The sequence below is a fragment of the Haliaeetus leucocephalus genome, unplaced genomic scaffold, assembly GCF_000737465.1.
Source record: "Haliaeetus leucocephalus isolate CR32 unplaced genomic scaffold, Haliaeetus_leucocephalus-4.0 Scaffold395, whole genome shotgun sequence".
Classification (NCBI taxonomy): domain Eukaryota; kingdom Metazoa; phylum Chordata; class Aves; order Accipitriformes; family Accipitridae; genus Haliaeetus; species Haliaeetus leucocephalus.
The window spans coordinates 692,016-717,813 of NW_010972831.1; the positions used below are offsets into that span (position 1 = coordinate 692,016).

Here is a 25,798-nt window from a genome sequence, read left to right on the forward strand (position 1 = left end):
GCATGCGCGGGGCCGCCCGGGCGGCGGGGCGCACAATGCAGCTCCATGTGTCGCTCGCTGCCAGATTTAAAGAGAAACGAGCCGGCAGCCGGGTGCGGCGAGGAGCCTGCCGCCGCTCCCTCCCCCACTCGCACATGTTCCCCCGCATCCTCTGCCGTCTGGGTTTCTGCGGCTGGGGTAAAGTAAACCCCTCGAGAAAGCGCACAGGTCTGCCCGGCACCTTGGGCGAATCTCATTGCCTTTTTCGTCCCGTATGTAAAAATTGCTTCGTAACCAGATAAGGAAACGTGTGCTAGGTGCACCTAAACTCGGGCAAATGCAGCGCTGGGTGAAGTTTGCCGAGTAGCCCTACAAGGGGATGGGGTCAGTGGGTGGCACTGGCATTCCTGGAGGAGGATTTTAGCCTGAGACTTCAGTAATGTCTTCGAAAGCGTGAGGGTGGAAAACAACATTGTTAGCAATAAGGAGGTGAAGTTGCATAACCAGGTATAGCAAGCTAGATGATGTGTGTTTTGCATCTCTGGCACTATATTCAGGTTTTAGTTGATGATAAGTTTGAGAAACTTCAGGGTAGTTAACTATTAGCACAGGATTTTTTACCTCTTCAAGGTGACATCCTTTTAAAAAAATATAATCTCACACATACTGCGGCTGTGCTCCTGAACATAAGCGTGCACCTCTTAATGCCTTAATGCATTAAGTTGTTACTGCCATTCAGTGAGGTGTCTGTGTGTTCGGATATGCTAATAACACTAGGTATAGGCTTAGTACAGGAGCTCCAGAATGGATTTGATGTGAAGCTTCTCTTTCCTATAAATGATCCCTCTAGGGAAGCCATAGTGTAGAATAGTTGCGCTCGAACTTGGTAAAAATGAGCATTTGGTAACCTAATATAGTTCTTTAGCTGTCTGGAATTTCTCTTAACCAACTAATTGTGCTCTGTGAAAGAAAGTTTGACATTTAGCTGAAGCCTCTTGATAACAAGTATTAGCTGTCAGCTTCTGTTGTGTAGTTTTGTTTTTTCTTGTCTTGTGAGGTCTTAAGACCTTCTGTAAGCACAGGCTGGTTGGATATGTAAGTAGACTTGTCGACTTAGGTTTGGGGGTTGACTTCTGTTTACCTTTCTGCTCGCTCTTTTCTGAAGGCTTCATGTGTAATGGTAAAAATTGGTAAGCCTTTCCAGTTGCCCCTATTACTGGTACCGATTCAACTGTATTGACTGAAGTACTGCAACCATTTGCATGTAACCTGCAACTCTTTTGTGTTTTTTTGTGTGTTTTAAGTAATATTAGTGCCTTTGGTATCCTTTTATGTGTATTAAAAAAAAATTGAAACAGTATTAAGTGATTATGGGTGTGTATACTTAAGTGTGTGGTGAGTACTGAAGAAGAGTCTTGAACTCTTCAAAAGTCCTATCTGGAGTAAGTGATCTGAGAAAGAAAATAGTTTCTTCTGTATGTGATAACCTAAGCAACATCTGAACTGAGCTGAAACTAGACTCTGACATTGCTTTTTCTGATGGCAGGCTACTTGAAGTCGCAATGCAGAGACTGAGCTTCATGATGTCTCATCTTCCTTACCTACTGCTGACTGTCTTCTTCCAAGTCTCAGCTGCTCCAGTGTATCCCTTTGTTTACACCCACATTACTTACTCTACCTCAGAACAAAAATCAGCATTGTGGTATTCTTTCCCCTGGTGGGCTGATACTTCAGTCCTTCTGCTACATGCAGCTTTTGTGTTGTATCAAGTGTGGTGAGTCTTTGGGTTGTACCTAGTGGTTGGGTTTTGGAGGACAGCAAACAGACAGTGGGTATGAGTTATGTGATCTAAACTAGTTTAATTGCTGTGGATCACTTATTCATCAAATTAGCATTATTCAAGCACAAGAGATCTGAAGTTGGAGCTGTTAGACTTGGAGCAAGACATCCAGAAGCAGAGGGATGTTGAAGGGGGAATCTGAAACCCATATAATGGTGGAGCAGTTGAGGAGTACAAAAATTCTTTAATGGGTGAGACCCTTGATAGCTCTATGCGATGGCAAGAGGAAAAAAACAATGACAGGAGGAGAAAGGAATGTAGAACAGTAGTTCTTGGAACAGTTACCTATTTTGTCTCCTTTATGCTTTGGTTCTTAATAAAGGCATTATGGGGAAAATAGGTGTCTATGGCATGTAGCACTTTAATGGGTTGTTTTAATTCTTGAAGACTTTGTTAAAGTGAAGGTCAGCTGGTAAGTCTTCTTGGTTGTCATTGAGACTTAAAACCAAGGGACTTATCAAAACACAGAACAAAACTTGACAACGTAGTTCCAGGTTGCTCCAATAAGTGTATGAAGACAGACTTCTATTTTTTCTGGAGCAACCTGGCTTGTATTGTAACTTGGAACAGGTAACTAGTACCACAGCACCATATATACAATGTGCTTGTCAACTTAAGTGGCATGTTCTGGATGTTGGTAATGCTCTAAGAGAAGGGATATTAAATGATAGTCACAAAATACAACTTCTAGTTAGTTGCGGGTTGTTTTTTGTTTTGGTGTTTGTTTTTTTTTCCCCCCAAATACTAAGTAGCTTCACAGTGCTAATGAAATATTGAGCTATATCACCAAGGAATTAGTATAGTTGCTGGTTTTATATTGACATGTGTTTACCCCCATTTAGGCACAAGAACAGTTCAAATCAAGATAGAACTTTGGGTAGTTTTTATTTGTTTTCTTTTAAGTGTTTAAAGGAAGTGGTGAGTGGGGATCTCTGACTACTAAAGCCAGTCAGAGTGCTAGTCTTAACTAGCTAGGGCTGAAGGGAGGTTCTGCTCTGTGGATATCTGTGAAGCTAAATGGCTCTGCCCTCTCAAATCAGCTTAATTGTAAGCTCTAGCAACATCTGGAAATATCTTAATATTCAATAAACATATTTGTCATATTTGTTCTTACAGATGTGGTGGTGTTTTTTTTAAGGAGAAAGGTACTTTATTGTGGATTGGTAATGATGTGAAATAGAAGCCGTGATTTGTCCGTTTCTTCTTATGGGTAAGGTGCAGGAAAAACTAAAAGAATATAGTGCCTCTGAACTTCCCAAAAAAGTCAACAGCAAGTACGTAGATTAGTATAGCACTAGATTAGCAGAGTTCAACTCCCAAGGGAGGTGGGGGGAGGATAAACTGTACTCTCTGTACAGCCCCAAAACTTTATGCTCTTTAAAAAGAGGCAGGAGACAACTGAGACTGTAAAGCTTCTTTTCCAGTCTCTAGAGCTGTCAAGCCCAAGGGTTTTGCAGACTGAAGCATTTCTCTGAATGCTTTTATTTCATCTTTCTGCCAGATCCTTGCTGACACAGATACTTGTTAGAGTAGGCAGACTTGTCTAGTTTGACCAGCAAAATCATGTAGGGAGGATGCAGTTAAGTTGGTAGCGCACAGCGGAACCAGAAGTGCGAGTCCTCTAACATAAACATGGATCACTGAGAACAAGGGAATAACCATGTGTTGGCCGAAGTTGTACAATGTTGTAAATATTCCCCAACTTACGATAGAGGAAAACCCACATTAATGTTTTTCTCAAATATGAGAAACATGGCATTATTTCAGCTTTAAGTGTATACAGCTCCCACTTCAAAGCAAAAATGTCTAATTAAAAATCAAACAAGTTGGAAAACTGTATTAAATACTTAATGTGACGGTTCAGTTTTTACTTCCTTGTGTGGAAAAATCTTGCAGTGTAATGTTGAGCTAGTTGAATTTCTGGCAATTACATAGGATTTACTTTTAAAATATTTGAGTAGTGAATTCTGAGGGAATTACGGAATTAGGATCACTTTATAGATCGAAGCTGAGGTGGCATATCTCTTGAGTGACTGGTGATATAAGAAGCCTTTGTTTATGGTTGAGTACTGGCTTATAGTAGGTTTGTCTACAAGATAATAATTTGAGTGGCACTGATCTGAAATATTAAGTTGATACTAGTCTGCCTACTAGCTTCCTTGGAGAGGTCTGTTTGTATGGTCAGTAATATTCTGCATTATCCTGAATAGTTAAGACTCCAAGGTCCTGCACATGTCAAACTTAATTTCAATATCACTTAAAATGCTATAACACCCCCCATGTATTTTTTTTTTTAAAGGACTCTTTCATATGTTTGGATAACCATCAATCTTCATTGATGCTTTTTGAGATGCTTAGATACAGCATGTGTGTACTGCTCATCTTAACACTGTTGAAGTGTAGAGCCCTATTATAGCAGATAAGAGAATCCTGTTTCTTGTGAAGATGTGTTGACAGAATCATCAAAGCTACCTTGCTCACGCTGACTTTATAGATAATATCATTGCTAAAACACATGCCTTGTTATAGTGACTAGAGTCTGAGCAGTTCAAGCAGCCCGAATTTCTGTTGCACTGCAAATAACAATGGATGTAACTTGTGGCAAACTTTACTAGCTGCACACGTTAGTTCTTCCAATGTTCTTCTTGCAGAAATAAGCTGAAATCTGCTTCTTTGAAGAAAGACTATTTATGACAGCAGTCACAAGAGCAAAAATTCAGGGGTGCTGGCAGTTTTCGAAAGTGAGGTTTAGTTAAACCTCAGAATGGAGGGGCTTGATGACTCAACCAGTTGCTTGAACAGGATGAAGCAATAATAACCTGCTTCATAAGCTTATTCCTTGATGGGGTAGCTATAGTCACAGCCAATTGGCTTTGGCTAGGTCAGCTTACTAATCTTTCAGGGAAAGAACCAAGCTTCCCATAAATTATGTGTTCTTTCCTTCTCTGCTCCCCCCGAAGAAGGCATTGTAAGTTACACCAAAGTATGGACATATCTGGATCTGACAGTAAAGTGATTTCTTTCTGTTCTGTAGAGAATAGTGGAATGGGAGAATGCTCCTTATTTCACAGGATCTCCAGCAGCAACCTTAGTACCTATTGAGAAAATACTTTCATTAGAAGAATTTCTGCTTTATTGGCAAGATCTTTATTTAGAGATGCTAAATCACCCAAATCCTGCTAAAATGTCTTGCCTTGTGTGATTGATGGTGATTCCAACTTTAGTATTAAAGAATTACCTGCTGCAGAACTGTAAACTGTAAGGATTTGTTGATTTGCTATAAATTATTTTGTTTTTGTTTTGTTTGAGAAGCTGATCTGGGATAAATCAAGTAGAGTGAATAGCCTTCAAATAAAACCGCATGTTGTAATTATAACTGATTCTGCCTTCACTCTTCTGTATCTCTTTGTGATTTTTTTTAAAAGCAAGAAAGACTTGGAATGGAACATGCATATTCAACTAAGACAGGATTACTTGGTCCCTTCTGTGGTTGATACAAGTTGTTGTTTAGTTCCCCCAAAGTGCTATTCTAAACAGTTTGGCAATAAGTGAACTATGTAGGTAGAACCTGTTTGCCTCAAATAGGCATTCTGCTAAATTTTCTTCCTCTGATGTGTTTAATGCAGCCTCTGTTTTGATCTAAAATACAGCATTTTGCTTCCAGTGTAGAGGTTGGGTCCTAATGAAGTGGAACTGAAAGGTGGCTGCTGTTCTGAAAGTATGAACTGACTGAATACTAAAATGAGCGTGCAAAGTTAGGTGCCTGGAGAAGGAAGAGCAGGTGGCTTGGGTGAGGAAGAGGGCATGTGACTCTTGAAACTCGCGCTGTCTGCTTTTTGTCCCAACATATGGGAACAGAATCTGGGTAACACTTCACATGCAGGCCTGTGCTATCACCATGCTGCACCTGCTCTGTGCTTCAGTTTTCAGTGATATGTGGATATCTGTCAGTAGACTGGTCTTGGCAAGATCTTTCACTTAAGGATCTAGTAGGTCTGAGCTTTAGGCCACCCTGCAAGTGTAAATGTTCATATTTGCTTCTCCTTCCTACTCTCAGGTCCAAGGCATATCAGCTGGAACAGAGATCAGATATCCAGACCTTGTAAGAACACTAAGTATAGCAATCTAATTGAAATAGGATTCCATAAAAATAACTGCTCTCCTGGGCATGAATGTTAGCAGTGCTTGTACAGGTTTAGAATAATAGTGAAGACTTTTTGATGCAAACCCTTTGTAAAGGCTTTCACATAGAGTCTTTCTGTATGTGAATTGTTAGTTAAGGGAAACCTATTTCCATGCAGTCATCACAATACTTAGTAGGTCAAGCTGGCTGTTTTCTTAGCTGGCTTGCACTTGGTGCTGATCTAAAAGATGATGCTGTCAGGAATCACTTAGAGAAGTGTCTTAAAACAATTCTGAATAACAATGTAGCTCAAATTAGGATATGCAAACCTGTTATTCATATTCTAAGCAAGAGAGAAAACAAGCTGGAAAAGTGTCCTTGACTTGCACAACAACTGACACATATGATGAGGAAAGCTTCTGATGAACTCTTCAGATGATAATATCTCCCTATGGCATAGTCTTGTGATGCAGACTTTCTAGTGGATTTCCTAGAATCGTTTTGTGTTCTTGTATGTAAACCACACGTATCCTAGAGCTCTTAGCTCTGTTCAACAGTGCTGTTTCATGACTGATGTGTATATGACTGCTCAGAAGATACTTGGATGGAATTTTTTTGTAGCTTTAGTCTGTTGGTAATTTGCAAACAGCTGTTAAGAAGTTAACTAACTTCTGCTGTCCTTGCTAAACTCAACTACATTAATACAACTGGCACCTAGGATGACACTTGTCTTGCCAAATTCTAGCAGTTTTATGCAGTAGACATCTGAAGCTCTGTAGGCGGCTTTGTAGGTGAGAGAAATAAGTACATGTAGAGTGTGATTCATCTGACCTGGTTTTGACATCTGCTTTGGGATGAGATGATCATGGAGTCTCAGGAACTACTTATCCTGATAAAATCTCTATTGAATGCTGCTGAGGGTGACTGTCTCAAATACAGGCAGATGCACATACCCACCTAATCTTGTCTGACTCTCAAGAGTGGAAACGTGCATTAGACACTGAGGACAAAATGAAGGTGGCATTTCTGTTACACTGAGTGGGATAGATGAATGTGGCCCTGTGCTGCAGTTGACTCTTTATGGGCAAACCACTGAATGTTTCCTGGTGAGATACTTGCTTTCTTTCAGATGTGGACCTCAGAATCAGGGTTCTTCCAATCCTTTTTAACTATCCTTGTTTTCCTTGTTCTTACCTTCCTCATACCACTTCCCCCCAAAGTTCAGACCTTACTGGGATTTTTTTTTTTTTAAACAAACCTGTTCAACCTCCATTTTAACCTGGGTGATGTAACAGTGCTAGATTCTGGTGTGATGGGATACACAGCATGCTTCAAGCAGTCTAGCCAGAGAGGGCTCTTCAGGAAACAGTTTATCTCAATTTCTACCAAAATTATATGACCGATATTAATTTGAGCATATGTTCTAAACTTACTGCTGAGAATCTTAATTCTGGAAGTGTAAGTATTTAAAAACTTTAAACAATACTGTGGAATTCAAAGCTTTTCATCAGTATGTGTTGTATTTCCAGTGTTTTGTGGGAGCTGATTTGGACAGGAAGGTAACTGGAACACCGCCTTCATATTGAGAGAAAAGACTTACAGCTTTAGCAGGCACACTGTGCTCCACAGTTACTTAAGTTGCTGAGTTCAGACACTTGCTTAATGGCAAACACATTGTGGGGAGGGGGAAAGAGACCTTCTGTCTGTGGATGGTAAGCATGGGATGTTGGAAGAGGACTGGTTTGAGTGTGTGTACACAGAAGGCCTCTATGTATGAAGAGTGCTGCAGGGAAAAAAAGTCTCAAAACAGGTCATCCCTCTTCTTGCCTGTCTTTATGACTCGGGTCAAATGGTGCATGGGAACAGATCTTGGGCTAGGTAAACTGGGTTGCCAGGTCAGATCAGTAGCTGTATATCTCTGGTCTAAGAGACTGTGAGACTGTGTGAGAGCTGGCTTTGAGACCTTTAAGTTGAGCTCGAGTGTAAAGGAGCATTGACAATGTCTATCAGTGGCCACCTCCATGGACTTAAGGGTCTATGGGGAACTTCTTAAGAACCAAAACAGTACCAAAGACCTACAAGCTTCTGGTTAGTTTGTTAAGAGTCAGTTTTCAACTAAATAGCTAACCTGAACTTTCAATTGTCTGTCTTCAGGTATGCCACAACTCATGTGAACATGGAGCTACAGAACATACGCAATCAAGAAACTCTATTCTTAGCTTATGTCTAGAATAATGTGACATCTTACTAGTAAAAGAATTCCAGTCTCTATCTAGTCAAGTTTCTCTGGTACTATAACCTTAATCCCCAGACCTGTAGTGGCAGTTAGAGGAGCTTCTGCCTTGTTCACTTTGGGCTAATGCTGCTGTCGTCTTGTTTGCAGAGCTGAGCTGTGGCTCTGGCTAGGAAGTTGATTGGGAGTAAAAACAAAAATCAAACAAGAAACCCCCCAGCCTTGTCCTCCATCCTTCCAAAACCTGCTTCACTGAGCAAATCCTTGGAAGGCTCTCCAGGTATAGCTGAGGAGATGGCAAACAAAGCATGTTGATGCAGCAGTGCATGAAGCTGTGTAGCACTGCACTGAGATGATTTCTGTGACCAACTTGCCTGTTAATGCTAACTATACAACCGTCCTTACAAATTCTCTGAACTGAGAGGAGAACTAGATTTGTAGAAGTCTGTAATGCTGCCCTTTTCAATAGGGGGTGACACATGGAGCACTGGAAACTAGTTATTTGCCAGGCTAAAGTTAAGAGTCAAATCTAAAGCTGCTACTGAACTGGTTGGTAGAATCTCTTCTTGATGGGTTTGTCTTTACTGCTTCAGTCTCAATCCAGAATAATTACAATGTCCTTCTGAGACTAAAACTGTTCTGTCTTAATTGCTATCTTATTTGTTACTGCTAAAGTGGCTACCAGGAGTGTGTGCATATCTCATGCTGTGTTTTGTCTGAACTTTTTGGATGAGCTTGTGGAGCAAGACAGAACATGATGAAAGTAGATAATATGGAGAGCTCTGGAGTACATCTGTGTGAGGAGATCATGTTACTTTATCATTATCTCAGCCCTAATCTTCTAGAATCAGAGACTTACAGCTGGGTATGCAGGCAGAAAGGAAAGTCTTGGAAATCACAGCTGACCTCAGTTAAGTAATATAACTACATGGAAGTCATAGCTTGGGGTATGGAGAAGAAGAGTCTAGAACAATGGTTTTCGGTCTGTACAGTTGTTAGAAGCTCCTGGACTAGTGCTGAGACTCACAAAAGGCAACCAAGAAAAAACAAGCCTAATGTATAGCAAGTGTAAAGCTCTAATACAGTCTGCTTGTTCTGAGAACTGTGTGTAAGTCAGCTAGATGATTTCTCCAGAAGCCTTAGCTAGGACTTGGGCTGCCCAGTCTCTGGTTTTTGTGCAGGACTCAATCCACTGGCTGCACAAAACTCAACAACTGTGTAACTTACTAAAGAGGCTGCTATTAAAAATAATGTAGAAGCTTATATTTTTGAAAGCTTTGTACTGTAATGTAGCTTAAAATACTCTGAAGTGTTCATATGCAGTGGCTGGCTGGGTGAAACGTCAAACTGAAAAGTTTAGATGCCGTACATAGCTGCTCCATGTAGCCATGGGGTTCTTTCTGCTTAGTCATTTTTGTTGACGCTGTTTTGCTTTTGGATTGGTGAAAGTCTCTTGGCTTATATAAAGGCAGTTTTAGTGAGTGAGGGAACATCAGTAGCTTGGTGTAAACTAAACACGGAAACTGGAAGCACAGCTTATGGTACTGTGTTGGCTCAAGTTTAAGGCAATGGTAACTTAGTTCTGCTTTAGTAAGAGCTAAAATGCTAAAGCAGCACTGTGTTTTGTTGGCAGATGATGTGGGACAGTAGGCATTGAACATTAAAGTCTGTTCTGGACTTAAGTCTGTTGGATTATGGGCCTTTAGTCTTCTTCACCTCCCAGATCAGGTATTGGTTCAGGACTGGGATTAAAGGCACTGAATGTCTAATTTATAAGCAGCCACAGGATTCTGTTCCCAGTATGTTGCTGCTTGGCAGCTGTCCAGGTTTGTGCTGCTTTGGCTGTTGGCTGCTGCTTGAGCTGTGAAGGACTCTACCTGAAACTGCTTCTAGACGGAATGTAAGATTTTTTTTTTGTCTGGGAAGAAAAATTTCTATTATATTAAACTATCAGAAATGTAGAAATTATTGGCAGAAATACTAAACCATAGAGTGTAATATATAGTAGTAGCAAGTAAATTGCACTTATTTAGGCAAGGAGGTGATGGAAATGTGTTAATGTACTCATTTACGTTTAGAAAGTACATCGTATCTTTAGCTAAACAAGAATGGTCAAAGAAAAACTAAGTGTTGAAAAAACAACATAAAGGGATCCTGTTCTTTATAGGTGTCTGACTTCTCTGCTTTTCTAGGATTTGTAGGCTAGCTTTTCAACAGGGCTTTGTAGAGGACCTGCACCAAAAGCTTGTTTCCCCTCTCCCTGGCTGGAGGAGGGAATTGAATCCTTTGCTTTATGAAGCATATTCATCACCCATGTGTTCATGTAGGAAAACTGTTCAGGCTGCAAGTAGTTAACTACTGTAGTTGGTAGGAAATGACAGACGCAGAGAACAGGTGTCTCATTTTCTTGAGTGCAGTGTCAGTGTCACCAGAGGCTCTGGTTGGTGGGCAGCAGTCCCTCTGCCTAGCAGCAGACTTCTGTGACTGTGAGCACACTGTGTGTGCTCCTTTCTTGCCATGATGGCATCACTTCTCATTTGGGATTTTGGTGCATGGATTTCACTACTGTGTGAGTCTCAACTCATGAAGAGGTAGGTAAGAGAGAGGTGGTACTACTAGTTAACTTTTCTGATATGCAGTATTGTCTATATCCAGGGGAAAAAACCAAAACCAAACAAACCCTAGGCTTCAGTGTTTGCAAGTTTTAATGAGTAGCAGCTCTTAGCTATCCATGGTAAGGCAGCCAAGGGTGATGTTTTTCATGTCCCAGTTTGAAACTTGCCTGAGATTTCCTTTTTTGTCTGCCAACCAGCCATTAGTTGATGTTCAGTTTAGCATAAGTAATCTGGATGGAAAAGCTCATTTTAACTTGCCTATGGTAATTCTACATACCTCTAGTGGAGAAGGGGCCTGAGCTTATATCCATTGTTTTACCTCAAGTTAAAGTATTTGTGCAAGCAGTAGGTATTTGAACTATGCTTCAGTATTGCTACTGTGGAAGGAAAATGAGAACCTTGTACAAGCAGAGACTGATGCCACCTCCTGTAAAAGAAGTAATATCATAATTTGCTTTATAGGCAACATCCACTAAACAAATCTCCATAACTGCTGTAACTGAAGATTTTTGTCAATGGCTGTCCCTTTCATACAGTTTACAGATTTTCTGCATTACAAGAGTTGGCATCCAGCAGTCTTATTCCTTCTCACAAGACGTCTTGCAATATAGTGCTGCAAAGTCTTAGGTATGAGTCAGAGTGTAGGAGCTGGCTTTCATTTGGAACAGGTACATGAACAATGTTTCAAAGGACTTAAGGGTAAAAAAATTATTTGGAGGCTGAGACAGATGTAAAAAGAAATTGAAATAGCACGAATCAAGAAATAAGAGAGAAAATGTGTATGTTGGACTCGAAAATAGTGTGGCATATTTAAATGAGAGAAGCATGCTGAATTTTCCAGAGTCTTAATTTCTGGCAGGCTTGTTTACTGTCTTATCAATGAGAAGTGATAACTATCAAACAATAAGGAAGCTAAGTGTGAGCAGCTTGTACAGAACTTGGCATAAACCCTCTTCTCCCTGTGGAAATGCAAAAATTTGTGTTTTTTCAGGCTTAAATTCAAGTTTAGAAGTCTTAATGTGAGATACTCTAATATTTTCACTTTCTGTTGACTTCTGTAGTTGTTATGCTGGATATTCTGTATTACAATATTAATATAATATTTGAAAGGATGACTTAATTGTCCTGAACAGAGGTGGGTTTTTTGCACAAGCAATAGACAATTTTTTAAAATATAAAATCCTGCATGGAGAAAGCAGGTTATATTCAACTACTAATGTGGTGGAACTTCTAATATCTGATGCTGGAGGAATGTCTGTAGTAGGGAGGTAGTGGTGAAGTCCTTAATTCATGTGAGATACTTACCTACTCTCTCTGCCCTTTTCACCTAAAATTAAATAAAACTGTTACTCAAGCTCATGCAGCTGTTTCCACAGTTTCATAGATGCCAGAGGGTGAAAATTGGTCTGCTTAGTGGAGGTGTGGCCGTGCTATGGTTTTTGGGTTTGGAAGTTTGCATCTTGGTTAAAGAGCCTGTGATACTACCATTTGTTTCGGGCATCGTCTTGAGAAAACATGATTTGGTTCAATACCTAAGTCTTTGTCCTGCAACTTGGAAAGTGAATGGTTGACCTCCTCGGTTGACTAAACCCTTCCTGAACAGCTGCTAAGAAAAGCCCTTCCAATATGTTTTTTGGGATTTTAGCATTGAGTCATCTATGTGGATAAATTTGCTTCTGAATTACCAATGACCAAACAAAGTTGGTATTCCTGCTATCTACCTCTTCAGGACCTTGGGCCTTCATGTGAGCTGAGCATTCTCTTTTCCCTGTGTGGACATAGACTCTTCTGTGACTTGATTCTTCTTGCATTTTTTTTTAACCATGCTTAAATAGTGAAGAACTTAACTGGCAAATAGTGACTGCAAGCTTATGGGCAAGTCAGTTTGGACTTAATGGTAGCCTTTTCTCCATAAAGATGTAAGGTTCTCACTTCAAGCTCCTCTGTATGTATCTGAGGGGATTATAAGGACCTCTGAACTTAAGTCTGTAATGGCTAGAAATCAACACAAAATAGAGCTATTGGATTTATAAAGAGGGAATATGTAGACTAACTACTGTGGAATATAACAGTGAGGGGCTGTATAATATCAGACAGGAGTTAAAGTAAATGCAGTAGTAATTGTAAAACAAAACAAAAAATCCCTCATTTAACCTGGAAATTACTGACCAGTTGGAGGAATAACTTCTCCCCTATGTACTGTTGGAAACGCTGGACCAAGAATTTAAATTTGGCATTAATATGGCATTTAAATTTAGTTTTTGACCCGAAGCTGTAGGTTAAGAGACATTCTCTCCCTCCCCCAGCTGAATTTTAGACAGAACTCATTTGAGGTGTTTATTTCCAAATCTTAGACTTTTTCCTGGAGCAGGGTGAAAACAAACTCAGTAGACTCTACATCTATGTCTGATTTTTGCACAGCTATTTCCAGATGAGCCTTCTATCTGGCAGTAAGCATATGAAGAAGCCTATAAACTTAGAATCCTGTATTGCTTATCACTAGTGGATAAAACTGTGAAACAAAAGAAAAAATAAACACCCCATAACCTAAACATCATAACAGCTTATCTTCTATGCTGTCTTCTAGCAGTTCAGATAAATCACTGTCTCCAGAATGCACTGGGCACAGGTCTCAAATACTTTCAGATTCTGAAAGAAATAATTTAAGGGAAGTAGGATGTTAGTTTTAAATAAAAACATAGTGTGACTTTGTTCTTCTGTTTAATATTTTCTAGAGTTAAAGATAGACTTCAGTTTAATCTGGCTCCTCAGGGTTCTTATAAAGCAGTATGGCTTTTTTTGTTTATTAGTAGAAGATCTGTTTTCTGACTTGCACACAGACCATGTCCCACAGTTCTGAGTTTTGGCCCTTCTGCTCATGATGTACTTAGATAGTTTTAGAGTCAGACTATGGGTCTCAGCTCTGGCAGCATGCTGTTGTGCGTGGTAGGGAGTTGAGGATAATCACCCAGGCCATAAATCTTACCAGTAGTCACCAAATCACTGGAAGTCATGGGGTTTTTTGGTCACGTATAGAGGCATGAGCAAAAACAGCAAATGCATATCATAGACACCTAAAGTCACTCTTAAATTCTTTTTCCTACACAGAGCTCAACAAAAATCCAGTGGAAGGCTTTTCAGCGGGCTTAATAGATGACAATGATCTTTATCGATGGGAAGTCCTTATTATTGGTCCTCCAGATACACTATAGTAAGTACTGATACTTATACAGAAACTTAAGTGAACTTGGATGTACTAGTTCCAGTTTGGTCTAAGTGAGTAGAAGTTAACCTAAATCTTCATACTAAGTTAGGTAATGCTGTTCTGTTGTTAGTAAAACACCTGTAAATAGTTGAATTTGCTATATAGACATTCTAAACTGCTTTGCTCTCCTGGGAAAATGCAACACTGATTCCTTTGTACTTGCATAGAAGTGAGGAAGAATAAGCTATCCTTAAAGAAAGCTTCTGTTTTCTTACTCGTTTAGGTAAGGCATGTATAATCCACTATTTGCTGTTATTGCTGTGAGGCTCTAGCTGATAGTACAGTTTTAAACCATTACAACTTCATGCTGGTGATTTGTAGGAAAATATTCAAGAGGGATGTAGTTGAGGAAACTGCAGCAGACCATAGAATTAGCCTCAAGTCTTGCCAGTTTGAGGTGGGAGAACTTGCTAGTGTGACCTAGAGTACTTTGGGGTTGATCAAATTTGAATTGATGGCAAACCTTGCACAGTGGGCTTCATTCAAAAAGCTTATATCTTTATCCTAAGGACTGGGTTCTTTAATTGACATTTGAACACAAAACTATGCAGTTCATACAGTAACTTCTTTTCCTGGACTTTAAGTTAGCTGTGTTTTTTGCACTGCTATATACATGAATATACCTATATATGCACTCTGGCAGATGCAGTATGGTTGATTTGTTGTGTGGTTTTGGGGGTTTTTTTTGGTTTGGTGGGTTTTGGTTTTTTTTTCTTGTTTTTTGTTGGTGCTTTGTCTTTTTTTTTTTTTTTAAAAAAGAGCTCTGGCAAATTGAGAGAAAGATTTTTCTTTCTCATAGAGATTGTATATGGTAATCTACTGTAGCTCCTGGGAAAAGGTTCTATGCCCAGAAGAAGTCAGTTTAAAGTGTAGCTCTTGAAGATGAACTCTGTTCTCCTTCATTAAGCTGTTCCAGTGGTAAATTACTGATACAAAAAGCCTAGTGACATTTACTTGAGGTCAGTTTTAGTTCCAACATGAAGTTGCTGTATACCTCTGTCTGCAGACTTCTGAATAAGTACTTATGCACAGTAATTGGATTGCTTTGCTTCTCCTCAAGCTCACTACATTGTGATTCTCAAGTCTTGCATGAGATGAATTCTCCAACTTCTGTTGACCTCTTCCGAACAGTCTTCTAGTGGCTCTAGTGGCCATTTTATAAATACTGTCAGTAAAGAAATATTGCTTTTAATTGAACCTCTTCTCACATGTTAAAAATTGCAATAGCATTTTTCCCCCACTTCAGTAAGGTGCTGAGCTTGTTTTGAGGCTTTTAGGCAAGAAGCTCTCTTCTGTTCCAGTCCCTACTTGCTGCTTTTCAAGGTAGTATTATACCGAATCCTTCTTCCCTGGTCCATTTTTATGAGGACAGTAGAACATAACAGTTTACCTTAACCGGGCGGTTCAAAATTTTCAAACTTTAGTGTCATTCCTGGTCTCACTTTATTCTGAGTTTACCTAAAAAGACTTTAGACTCAGTACATGACTCTACTGACAGAGACCCCTTTATCAGGAATATTGCAAAAAATGGTACTGGCCTCCCTTAATTGACAGTTGTACTTCATTAACTGGTTTCTAACGTGTATCCAATTAAACAGCTGCATTTATATGTAGATGATGAGGAGCAACCAGGGATGCCATACAGCCTAGTAGCTTTAGGATCTGCTCCTTCAAAAAGGGAAAGAAGAACTTTTTCTCTTTGCAAGGAAGGACTTAACTGGTTTGGGGCTATCAGCAACTGTAACCTAACTCTTCTTTGTCTTGACTAGTATGGATGTTAAAATAGTCAGTGTTTCTAGATTTCTTACCCTTCCCAGGATCAAGGACTCTTTGCAAACTGCCTTTTCTAAATCTTCTGGAAAAGGAATGCTGTGGGTTCAGATCCCCTCAGCTGCTTTATTTTAAGAGCCAAGTCACTTGGTTCTAGTGCTTTTTGGGGTTGGGGGTGGTTTGTTTTTTTTTTTTTTTGAGACACTTGCTAGAATTGCACATCTTTTGGTTCGTGGGGGTAAAACTTGTTGTTTTCTCAGTAGCCTGTGGGCTTTGGATACTGACTCCTACTCATTTACAAATACAGGGAAAAAAAAGGCACGAATAGGTTTTTCTACACCAATTCTTTTGTCTGCGTGGCTACCGAGAAGTAGCTTGTCATGGCACGCCTTGTGCCACCTTCTTTGGAGGTTGTGTTCCAGCTTTTGTATTCTGTGCCTTTGCAATTTCAAATTTTGTTACAAACTTCAGTTATGAGAAATGACATGGCAGGGCAAATGTTACAGTACTTAAATTAGTGAGGTATTCCATCTGTAAGGCTTTCCATTTAATATAGGCCTTCCCATATTTCAAAAGGGACTATTCCTGGGTATTGAAACCTAGCTATTTAAAAAAAGAAAAAAACAACACACTGTTACCTTAGTTAAATATGGGCATGTAACTCCACGTAAAAACTGCATGTCTCTTGTTTATTATTGTTTTCCAGTTTAGTGGGTAACTGTAATGCAGAACACCTCACTGTCATGTCTGAGTCACTTTAGCTTAGCCTTGAAAAGGTAGTATTGGAAGCCTTTTTACAAAGTACTGCCGTAGACACAACCATACAGCTTTCAGTAACTTTTCACTGAGGCTTACTGCTGCAGGCTGATACCAAGAAATTAGGACTGATGTGCCTGAAGGAAGAAAATAAACAGGTATCTGCTGGGCTGTACCTGAGAAGGGGAGTTACTGGCAATACTTTTTTTCTGTTAGTAAATGTACTGGGAGGAAGAATGCAAGTTGTAATTCCAGATGGTGAATTTCTTGGCAGTTTTTTTTTTTTTTTTTCTTTTCCCTTTTTGTGTGTGTTTTCCCTTCTGGAACATCATCCTAATTCTGAAAAAGATACAGTGTTGGGGAACTGGCAGTATCTTGTGAAAGGATCTTCTCAATCTAGAAGCTCTTTGCATTGCATATGCAAATGTTGGTACTGTTAATTACCAACATGAAGTTAAGCTGTGTGAGGGGTAAACTTAGAGCTTTTGATACATCAGTAAGTTCCAATCTTCAGTTTAAGCTTACAAGAAACTCTACTAAGATATTTTTGATTCCCCAGTGAAGGTGGTGTTTTCAAGGCTCATCTTACTTTTCCAAAAGACTATCCACTGAGGCCGCCAAAAATGAAATTCATCACAGAAATCTGGCATCCGAATGGTAAGAAATGTCAAAGTTTCAATTTCTTTTCACAATTAAGAACTAAAATGCGGTGAGGACAAATGGATACACTTCTGTTCATGTTAGAAATATGAAACTCTGCATTTACTTTGCTATCTGCACTTCATAAAACTCTTCACAGCAGAGGTTTTAATAGTGCTGCTTTGAAAGACTGCTCCTAAAGTATATTCAGAAGCTAGTGAAAGTAGCTTCTTGAATTCTTGGTAACTGTTCAGGGATTTCTTTTATTTATTTTTTTTTCCTAAGTGCAATATTCTGGTTTGAGGAGAAACTTGACTTCTATAGCTGCCTTTTATTATACCTTCAAATATTTCATCTTAGTGTTACTAACTCGGCAGTTCAGTATAGAAGGCCCAAGGTTGTCCTCCTCTGGTGAAGCATGAAAGGAGGCATCTTTTAGTCCCTCCAAAGAAGTCTCCTCATAATGTTTGGTTTACTTACGGACTGCTGGACATAGATGGGAAGGTAAAATAAAATGGAAGAGGGTTTTTACTGGGAAGGAGGAATGCTCTTCAGTCTCTAAAGTAATTATTGAAGTTGTAGATGTTGAAAGCTGGGAGGAGACAAGCACAGTGCTCCCATCATAAGGGACAGAAGGAATATTTTGATGCTGTGTCAGTTTTAGCTCCAGAAATATCAGAGTACTTGTCAAGCAGTTTCTAATTCCAGCAGCTTAAATCATGTTCCAGTATATTGCAGTAATATTCGGCTGATTCTGTTGCTGTGGAAAAAATGTCGCTCTGTAGTTTGCTGAACTTAACAGAAAAAGCTTTAGTGGAAGCCTATCTAAATAGTCTTGAAAGTTGCAGCATTATGTTAGAAATAAGTTCTTCCTCCCCATGTGCCCTCTCTGCCAGAAGTCCAGGCATAATAACAGGCTTCCACCAAGCTCTGTTTATTACAGATTGAGTTCTGTAATAGTTAATTACTTTTTTTTATAAAGTGTCTTCACTAACATGTTTTCTGACTAGCTGGAGTGAAGATTAACAGTTCTATAACTATCCTGAAGAAATGCCAGTATGTTGTTCATTACTGAAATATGCCTTGTTCTATTTTGTAGTTGACAAGAATGGCGATGTCTGCATTTCAATTCTTCATGAGCCTGGAGAAGACAAATATGGCTATGAAAAACCTGAGGAACGCTGGCTTCCCATTCACACAGTGGAAACTATAATGATTAGTGTTATTTCTATGCTGGCGGATCCCAATGGTGATTCTCCTGCTAATGTTGATGCAGCGGTAAGATTTTTCTTGGGTCTGCCAGTTGTCTTCAGTGTAGAAACCTAAACTTGCAATGGAGTTTTGCTTCTAGTTTGACAAACAGTACAGGAACTTTTGGAAGAACCTTTTCTATCACAGGCGAAGGCTACCTTGTTGTTGGGAAAAGCAGTGATGTTGTGAAACAGAATTACTTGTTAGCCCTGGGAAATTTCTTACAGATTGCGAAGGAAAGATGCTGTCAAATTTCATAGGTAGGGGTTTAATTTCTGCTATGAAATCATGCATTTATTTATAGTAAATAACTTGTGCACAGAGATATTTAATGGATAAACTTCAGCTCCTTTAGTCTTAAAAAATTCAAGGAAGCTGGCTGTAAAATCCTGTGTGGCTATATACATGTAGTGGTTACAACTGCCATTAAGTTTAGTTGCAGAAGTTAACATATTCTGGAACGTTTTTGTTTCCTAGTACGTTATTACTGTAACGCAGCAAAATTTTTGTTCTGGAAATTATATAACCTGTTAACAGATTTATTGATTTGAATGGAAGGAGAAAATGTGGCGGGGTCCCTCAGTATAATTACGTTGTGACTTTTTGCATCCACCTCTCTACAGCAGTCTTCCTGGATCATGGATTAAAGCAGTAGGTTTGACTCTGTAGGTCTGTGCTTTCAGAGTGTACTTGAAAGCTTCACTGGGCATCTGGCCTTCAACTCTGGAGGAAGTGTTGTCCCAGACTAGAATGACTGGCTAAGGAGTGAGGAAGAATGGCCTGTTTTATAGTTGAAGATGAGGGTGAATTTGCAGTAAGGATTCTGTCATAAGTGAGATGCAAGTGTTTCATGCAGCGTAGTGTTTATGAAGCATGGCCTATTCTGCCTGAGTGTATAAACACAGCTATCAGCTCTCTAGAAGAGTTGCATTTATAGCAGAATTGCAGTTAGACTAATAACTATTTGTGGTGGGGAGAGAAAAAATTCTTAGTTCTGGGGGGGAGTAGGGGAACAGACTTCAGGCCCCATTCATCTGAGGTATGCTAACATGCTTTCCTTTGAATTAGTCTTGAATTGTGGTTCAGCAGTGACTAATACATGCTGTTCTCTCACAAAAGAGAAGTTCTAGGTCTTTTAACTGGGGGAGTGAGGAGAAGGGAGATAGTAATCAGAAGATGCAGAGTTTTCTTTGGAGGAATGTTAACCTGCTCTGTCAAGCTAGCTATACCTTCCTGAAGTGGGTGGGAGTTCAGTTGCCTGAAGCCTTTCATCTGCTATGCTGTTAGTATTTCCAGAGGCGGCTGAGCTCTGTGGAAAAATCATCATGGGAATAGTCTCATATGGAACAAACTTAAGGGAAGGAAAAACAGAAACAAACACAAAAGTTGTAGTGAAGGATTCCCTCATTTAACGTTCTTTTGAGTGTTGGACCTCCCCTTCTTGTGTCATGTTACTGGTGGAAGCAAATACCCAGGACAACATATGGATGTTTCCTGCTGGCAAACCTGAGAGCACTGGAAGGAGCAAGTTATTAATGAAATGCTGAAAGTACAATTAGAATTCCTCAGTTTACAAACTCAAGTATGTTGAATATAGCTGGCCTAACACTTTTAGCTATGCTTGTCACCTTTCTAGCATCACAAGCTTTTTAATCTTTATGTATTGTGCCCCATTCTCTGCCTGCTACTTCAGGAGTGATTTTTTTTTTTTTTTTTTCTCCTTAGGGAGAGATGTTGGATAGAAAACTATGACTTTATTTACCTAAACCTTAGTGTAAAGGTTGAAAATGTGTTAAGGAAACACAGCATTTTCTAGCACAGCTTGCAAGAATAAAAACTTAAATCCAAATCTGACTGTGAAGACAGTACGGAGGCATCACTTTGGATGCTAGGAACTATTTTTCTGACTGTGGTATTAGATGTTCAAACTAACTTTTAAACTTAATGTGCTGCTTGAGCAGCTTAGCATCTTCTGCTGGACTGTAGATTGCATACTCTTCATCTTAACCAGAACATACTCATTAGGGTAATGAAGAATCAGCAGCTCATGTGCTTTATTCTGAGCTGCTATCAAGATGTCTTCTATTTGGTTTACTGAGCACAAGTTCACTGCAGCAGCAGTGTTTGACAGTTACTAAAAGATACTTTGTCTGCTTTCATTTATTTCTAGTTTTAAGAGAATAAGGTGTTATAGGTAGGTCCCAGAATTATAGGAACAGGGGGTATACCTGCTTCCTGGAAAAATGAACTATGCATGTTGCAGTACTGTCTCTTGGAATGGGAGGAAAACGAAGGACAGGAGCCTGAATAGATACTGAGAAGCAAATAGAACAGTTAATGACCTAATATAAGGTTTTTGGAGAGATCGCTGTCAAATTGGAAACTTTGCTTGCTATTCAATTCTGAACACTTGCTTCATAGAACTATAAATATAAAAGGCAGAAAAAACTCTAAGAATCTGAAGCTAGGAGGGCACAAATTTAATGCTTTTCTTGGCCTTAAGCCACCTTGTGTAAATTGTCCTATGTCCCAATCCAAGGAACCAAATGCTTGCTGTATTAATTGCTGAAAAAGAACAAATTAATTAGTAGCCTTATTTGTGCTTTCACTGGAAAGATAAGACACACTGGGCTTTCCAACGTGCTGACTGGCTAGGTCAGCTTGGAGGTGGTGAATGTTAGGATATGCCAGTTATCCTAATTTTCTCTCACTCAAATGTGCTACAACCTTCATTCCAAGTAGGGGGTGAAGAGGTGTTACATGCTAGGCTGCTTCAGGTAAAACTGGTGTGTGGGTGTGGTTTTGGTTGTTTTTTTTTAGTTTTTTTGTTTTTTTTTTTAAATCCCTTCCCTCACCCCTGCAGTAAGAATATATTGCTTATATCAAAAACTAAGAACTGTAGAACTTAATGAAATGAGGGGGTTTTCATATTTTCTCACCACTTCTTGCCTAACTGTAAGGCAGTACCCAACATGTCAACCGTAGTCACATTGTATGATGCTCCTATGCTTTCATCTGAGCTCATCATAAGGCTGGCACAAAAAACTTTAAACTGGCTGCACTTTTTCCTGTGGGTTTTTGTGATACCATGGTGTGCACGTCTCCAGGTTCAGACTTAACCTCTTGCCTATCTTCCTGTTCATCTTTATCTTTGTTCTTCATCTATGCAGTTCTGAAATCAGATACGTGTCACAGAGACCATCCCCATAGGTGTGCTGAGTATTCTGTTAAGGTCTTTCTCATGGAGCCAATATCTTGTAGCCATATCTAACTAGGAGGTGTTTTCTTTCTAAGGACACTGCTGTGCTTCTTCTGAATACTGTGACTTCTGTATTTCTATCCTGGAGTGTCCTGGCTAGATTAAGATGGAGTTGAAACTGTCCTAAAAATCCTAGAATAACTACTAGCTCCACAGCAGCTGTGTACCTTTTTTCATCACTACAGTTTAAAGACATTTTCTCTAACCTGTAACAATAGCTTGTGGTCTACAGCTTGAGTTTGCTGCTCATTTGCAGGCTGAAGTAAATAGATTTCAGCCTAGAAATTTTGAAGTATTGGTAGCCATCAGGTTAGTCTTGCATAATGCCTAAAACCCAAGGGGGAAAGACTGTGTCCTCACTGTCTTGTTTGTGAGCAGCTTGTGTAGAAACCCAGAGCAAGCTTTCAAAAGTCCTGAATGTCACAGGTTTTCAGTGACTAGCTCAATGACTGTAAGCAAATTTAGGTGTTGACTAGATGGCTAATGTCTGAAAATGTAAACACCAAGAGTCTTCCTAGAACTTGCACGTTGTTATAGGACTGACATCTGAAAGCTGTCTATTCAATTACAGAAAGAATGGAGAGAAGACAGAAATGGAGAATTTAAAAGAAAAGTTGCCCGCTGTGTAAGAAAAAGCCAAGAAACTGCTTTTGAGTGACACTTATTCAGCAGCTAGTAGCTTCACTTTTTTCAGGGTAAGTATCCTTCTAAAGACAAGTCAGTTACCCGAGTTGAGGATTTCCTGCTTAAGTGTTGCTGAACTATTTTTTTTTTTTTTCCTCTTCAAAAGCAAAAAACCCCAAACCTTTCTTCTCAGCTGCATGGTCTCAGTGGAGTTCTTTGGCTGTATGTGATACTGAAGACTAAAAGAATTTTCAAGTGCAGTAACAGCCCCTTCCGCCAAGATTGTTTTGCTTCTCTAGTACTCTTGCATTTGTGCTGTTCAGAAATTGAAGTTCTCTTTATCAGTATTCATCCTGCTTTATTAATAGTGCTTAGGAGTTACTAGAGCTGTAATAGAAGGGAATAATCATTCTTTCCTGTTCATTATTGTGAAGAATACTTGTTTGAATCTTAAAAGCATCCTGTCTTGCTATCTCAAGTTCATATATATATATATACACACACATATATACATATACATATGTATGGAGTTTATCTTGCAGGTGTTGGTGGGATGTTGCATGTAGGTTTTAAGACTTTAGTGAGGTTGTTAGGAACCATTTGGTAAGGATTGCTTCAGGTATCTATGGAAATTGTAATAGAAAGTCTACTAGTATATCAGAAAGGATCAAGTTGAGATATTACCCATCAATAATATCAAGAAAGGTGGTGTTCTCTTCAGCAGCCCAAAAAACTTTTTTACTCGGGAATAGCTTCAGAAAAACAGCTATATTCCGCTTGAAAACCGAACTGTAGCATATCTGAGAGCCTGGACAAGTTTTAACCTGAGAGTAGCTGATGTGATGCATGCACTTCATGCCACCCTGTTAAAAACGAGCTTCTGACTCAAGATACTCTAATTTGAACAATCTCATCCTAGTTTTAATGGGACTTCTTTTTTTAATTACAATAAGCTCTTGCAGAAAGCTCTGTATTAAAACATGGCCCTTAAATACCTGGCCTTTGGTCACTTTAATCTTGGTATGCCAATGAAAAACTTCCTCAACTAGCTAATAATTTCCCACTCTTGCTTTTCAAAGCAAAACAGACCTTTGTGTTGAAGCTGTCTTTTCCTAATGGTTGGTTTGGCAAATAAACTACTCTGAACCATTTGGTTGGGGAAGCTCCAAACCATATATACTAGTTAGCTTCACCATACAAAACCTGGGGGGGAGAAATACAGCACTGTATGTAGTTTAAAGGGGTTGTACTGTCTGAACAAATAGAACGGCTTACTAAATGTTCCTGCTTAGTTTTGCTTCACTAAGGTTGTACAGGAGATACTTCCTTTCTTATACTTTGTAAGAATTGTGGGGGTTGGGGGTGGGGGAAGGCTCCATCCTGTGACAAACTAGTACTGCAGTATCTCTTCTCTGCAGAAATGCTTTGATTGAATGGAATTTCTCCAGTATAGAGAAAGCATGAAAAATGCTTAATATTGATCAAAAGACTAAGCAAAGGAACTGAATGTCTTGTACAACTGCCTGTAACTAGAGCATAAGAATTGTTAATGTAGCTGACAGTTTTTTCTCCCTAAGAGAAAGGGAATAACTGTGAGTAACACTCCAGAGTGTCCTTAACTAACCTCAGCTCTGTTGCTATGTTAAACTTGGCCATAGTGAAACAATGCTCATGACAGATATTTAAGTAATTGGCTGTGTTGCTTTTTTGGAAGGCGAAAGCTTTTCTAAGTCCTGGTGACTCCTAAGTGAGTGATGGGCAATGAACTGGATGAGAAGGGGCCATATAGCTGGTTTCAAACAAGCACAGTCTGACTTGGTAGCTGTCGTGTTATTGCTTAATGAAGCACTGTTATGCCATTTTGTACTGCACTTTGCTGTTGAAGCAGCGTCCATCCCTCGCAGTAAGTGATGCACAGAAGTTTCAATGCTAAATCTACAAGTGTTTAGCCCTATGTGTGAATAATCAAACATTTACACACTGTGCACTTGACAAGCAACACAAGTAACAGGAGCCTGAAAGTCTGATAGTTGAGCTTGGATACACAGAATGCTGAACTAACTCAAATCTTTCTCAGGTGATGGTTTTGGATTTATGCACCTTCTGTTTTAGAGGTATGTAAAGTTCTTGAACAAGTAGTGATTATCTTCCTTGAGCTTGAAATACTATTTAACATCTTTAAAATAACTGAGGATGACAAGGGGTTTTATTTTAATACCTGTGATTTCTTTGTAGGTCTCCAATTGAGAAACATGGCACTGTTTTTTTTCCTGCACTCTACCCACCTATTGCTGGACTTCTGTTGTTACAAGTTGGCAAACACTGGCTGGAACTGGGCTGCAATAAAACATGCCAGTTATCAATGCTGACAAGAGCCTAACAAGTGCCAACACAAGATGATTACGCATTTTGAAATCTAATGAACTGCTTTAACCTTCAGGAAGAATTGTAAAGATGTGTACATAGCACAACATGATCCGGATAATATATATACTGTTCATGTACATCCACAAATACACATTGTACCAAATAATGCTGTCTGTAGTTAGGAATAGAATCGTGTAAATTCTAAAGATTTTAGCAGGTTTTTCTCTCCCTATTCATTGTTTCCTATCAGTTTGAAAAAAAAAAAAAAACCCCCAACAAAAACAGCAACAACTTGTGAAGCATGTCAAACTAAACCCAATTAGGATAAAGTTGTTTTGTTTTTTTCCCTCCCCACTTAATTTCCTTTGACCCACTGAGGCTTAATTAAAATCTCTTGCTTATTAAAGTTTAGTATCTCTTTTTTGGTTTTTGGAAATGTGCTCCCTTTTATTTCCCCCATCAGAACTTAAAATTTTGCTAATTAAACCCTGAAAGGATTTGCTGTCGATTACTTGTGTCTTCTTTTATGATGACCTTTGTAGTCTCAAAGGTACTCTTTTTTTTTTTCTTCCCACTCCTTTTCTAAACCCAATTGCGCATACTTATTGAATTGGGTATAGCAATAAAACTGGCCATGGAGCACCCTTGAGCAGCCGGCTGGATTTTTAACTTCCAAGGGACTTGAGTGCTTTCATTTGGAAGTTCAGTTGACTAAGTTAGTCCAAGATAGAAATGAGCTGCTTTTTATGGGTGATTTTTTTTTCTCTTCCTTTTTCATTGCCTGTTTGTGGGGTGGGGTGTGTGTGGGGGAGGCTTGTTTTTTCTCAAGGTTGAGTTCAAGCATGCACATCTGTAGGCTTTCAAATGACTAACTTCTGGGTTTGGTATCAAAAATAGTTTCCCTCCTTTTCCCTTTTCTCTTTTCTGTGGCCCTTCATCTTCTTTGCCTTCCACTTCAGAGTTTTCCTCACCTAATGTACAAAGAAAATTGCGATGTATATTTTCATGTAATTTGATTTTTGGAATTCTGTCACCTTCTGTAGTGAGTTCTTCCAAAAATATAATTTTTTCCAATAA

General features: G+C 39.3%; 1 protein-coding gene across 2 annotated transcripts in view; it reads left to right on the top strand.

The window, feature by feature from the left end:
• The window catches only part of UBE2G1 (ubiquitin-conjugating enzyme E2G 1), a 26,852-nt gene extending 1,054 nt beyond the window's left edge, over nt 1–25,798 (top strand). The window contains exons 2-7 of one of the 2 annotated variants that reach the window (XM_010573497.1): nt 1,526–1,753; nt 13,899–14,001; nt 17,141–17,238; nt 18,320–18,498; nt 22,302–22,425; nt 24,590–25,798. In XM_010573497.1, coding sequence (XP_010571799.1) covers nt 1,726–1,753; nt 13,899–14,001; nt 17,141–17,238; nt 18,320–18,498; nt 22,302–22,388 — 495 coding nt within the window. In that variant the 5' untranslated portion in view covers nt 1,526–1,725 and the 3' untranslated portion in view covers nt 22,389–22,425; nt 24,590–25,798. The remainder of the gene's footprint in view (nt 1–1,525; nt 1,754–13,898; nt 14,002–17,140; nt 17,239–18,319; nt 18,499–22,301; nt 22,426–24,589) is intronic. The other variant, XM_010573498.1, reaches the window with a different exon arrangement.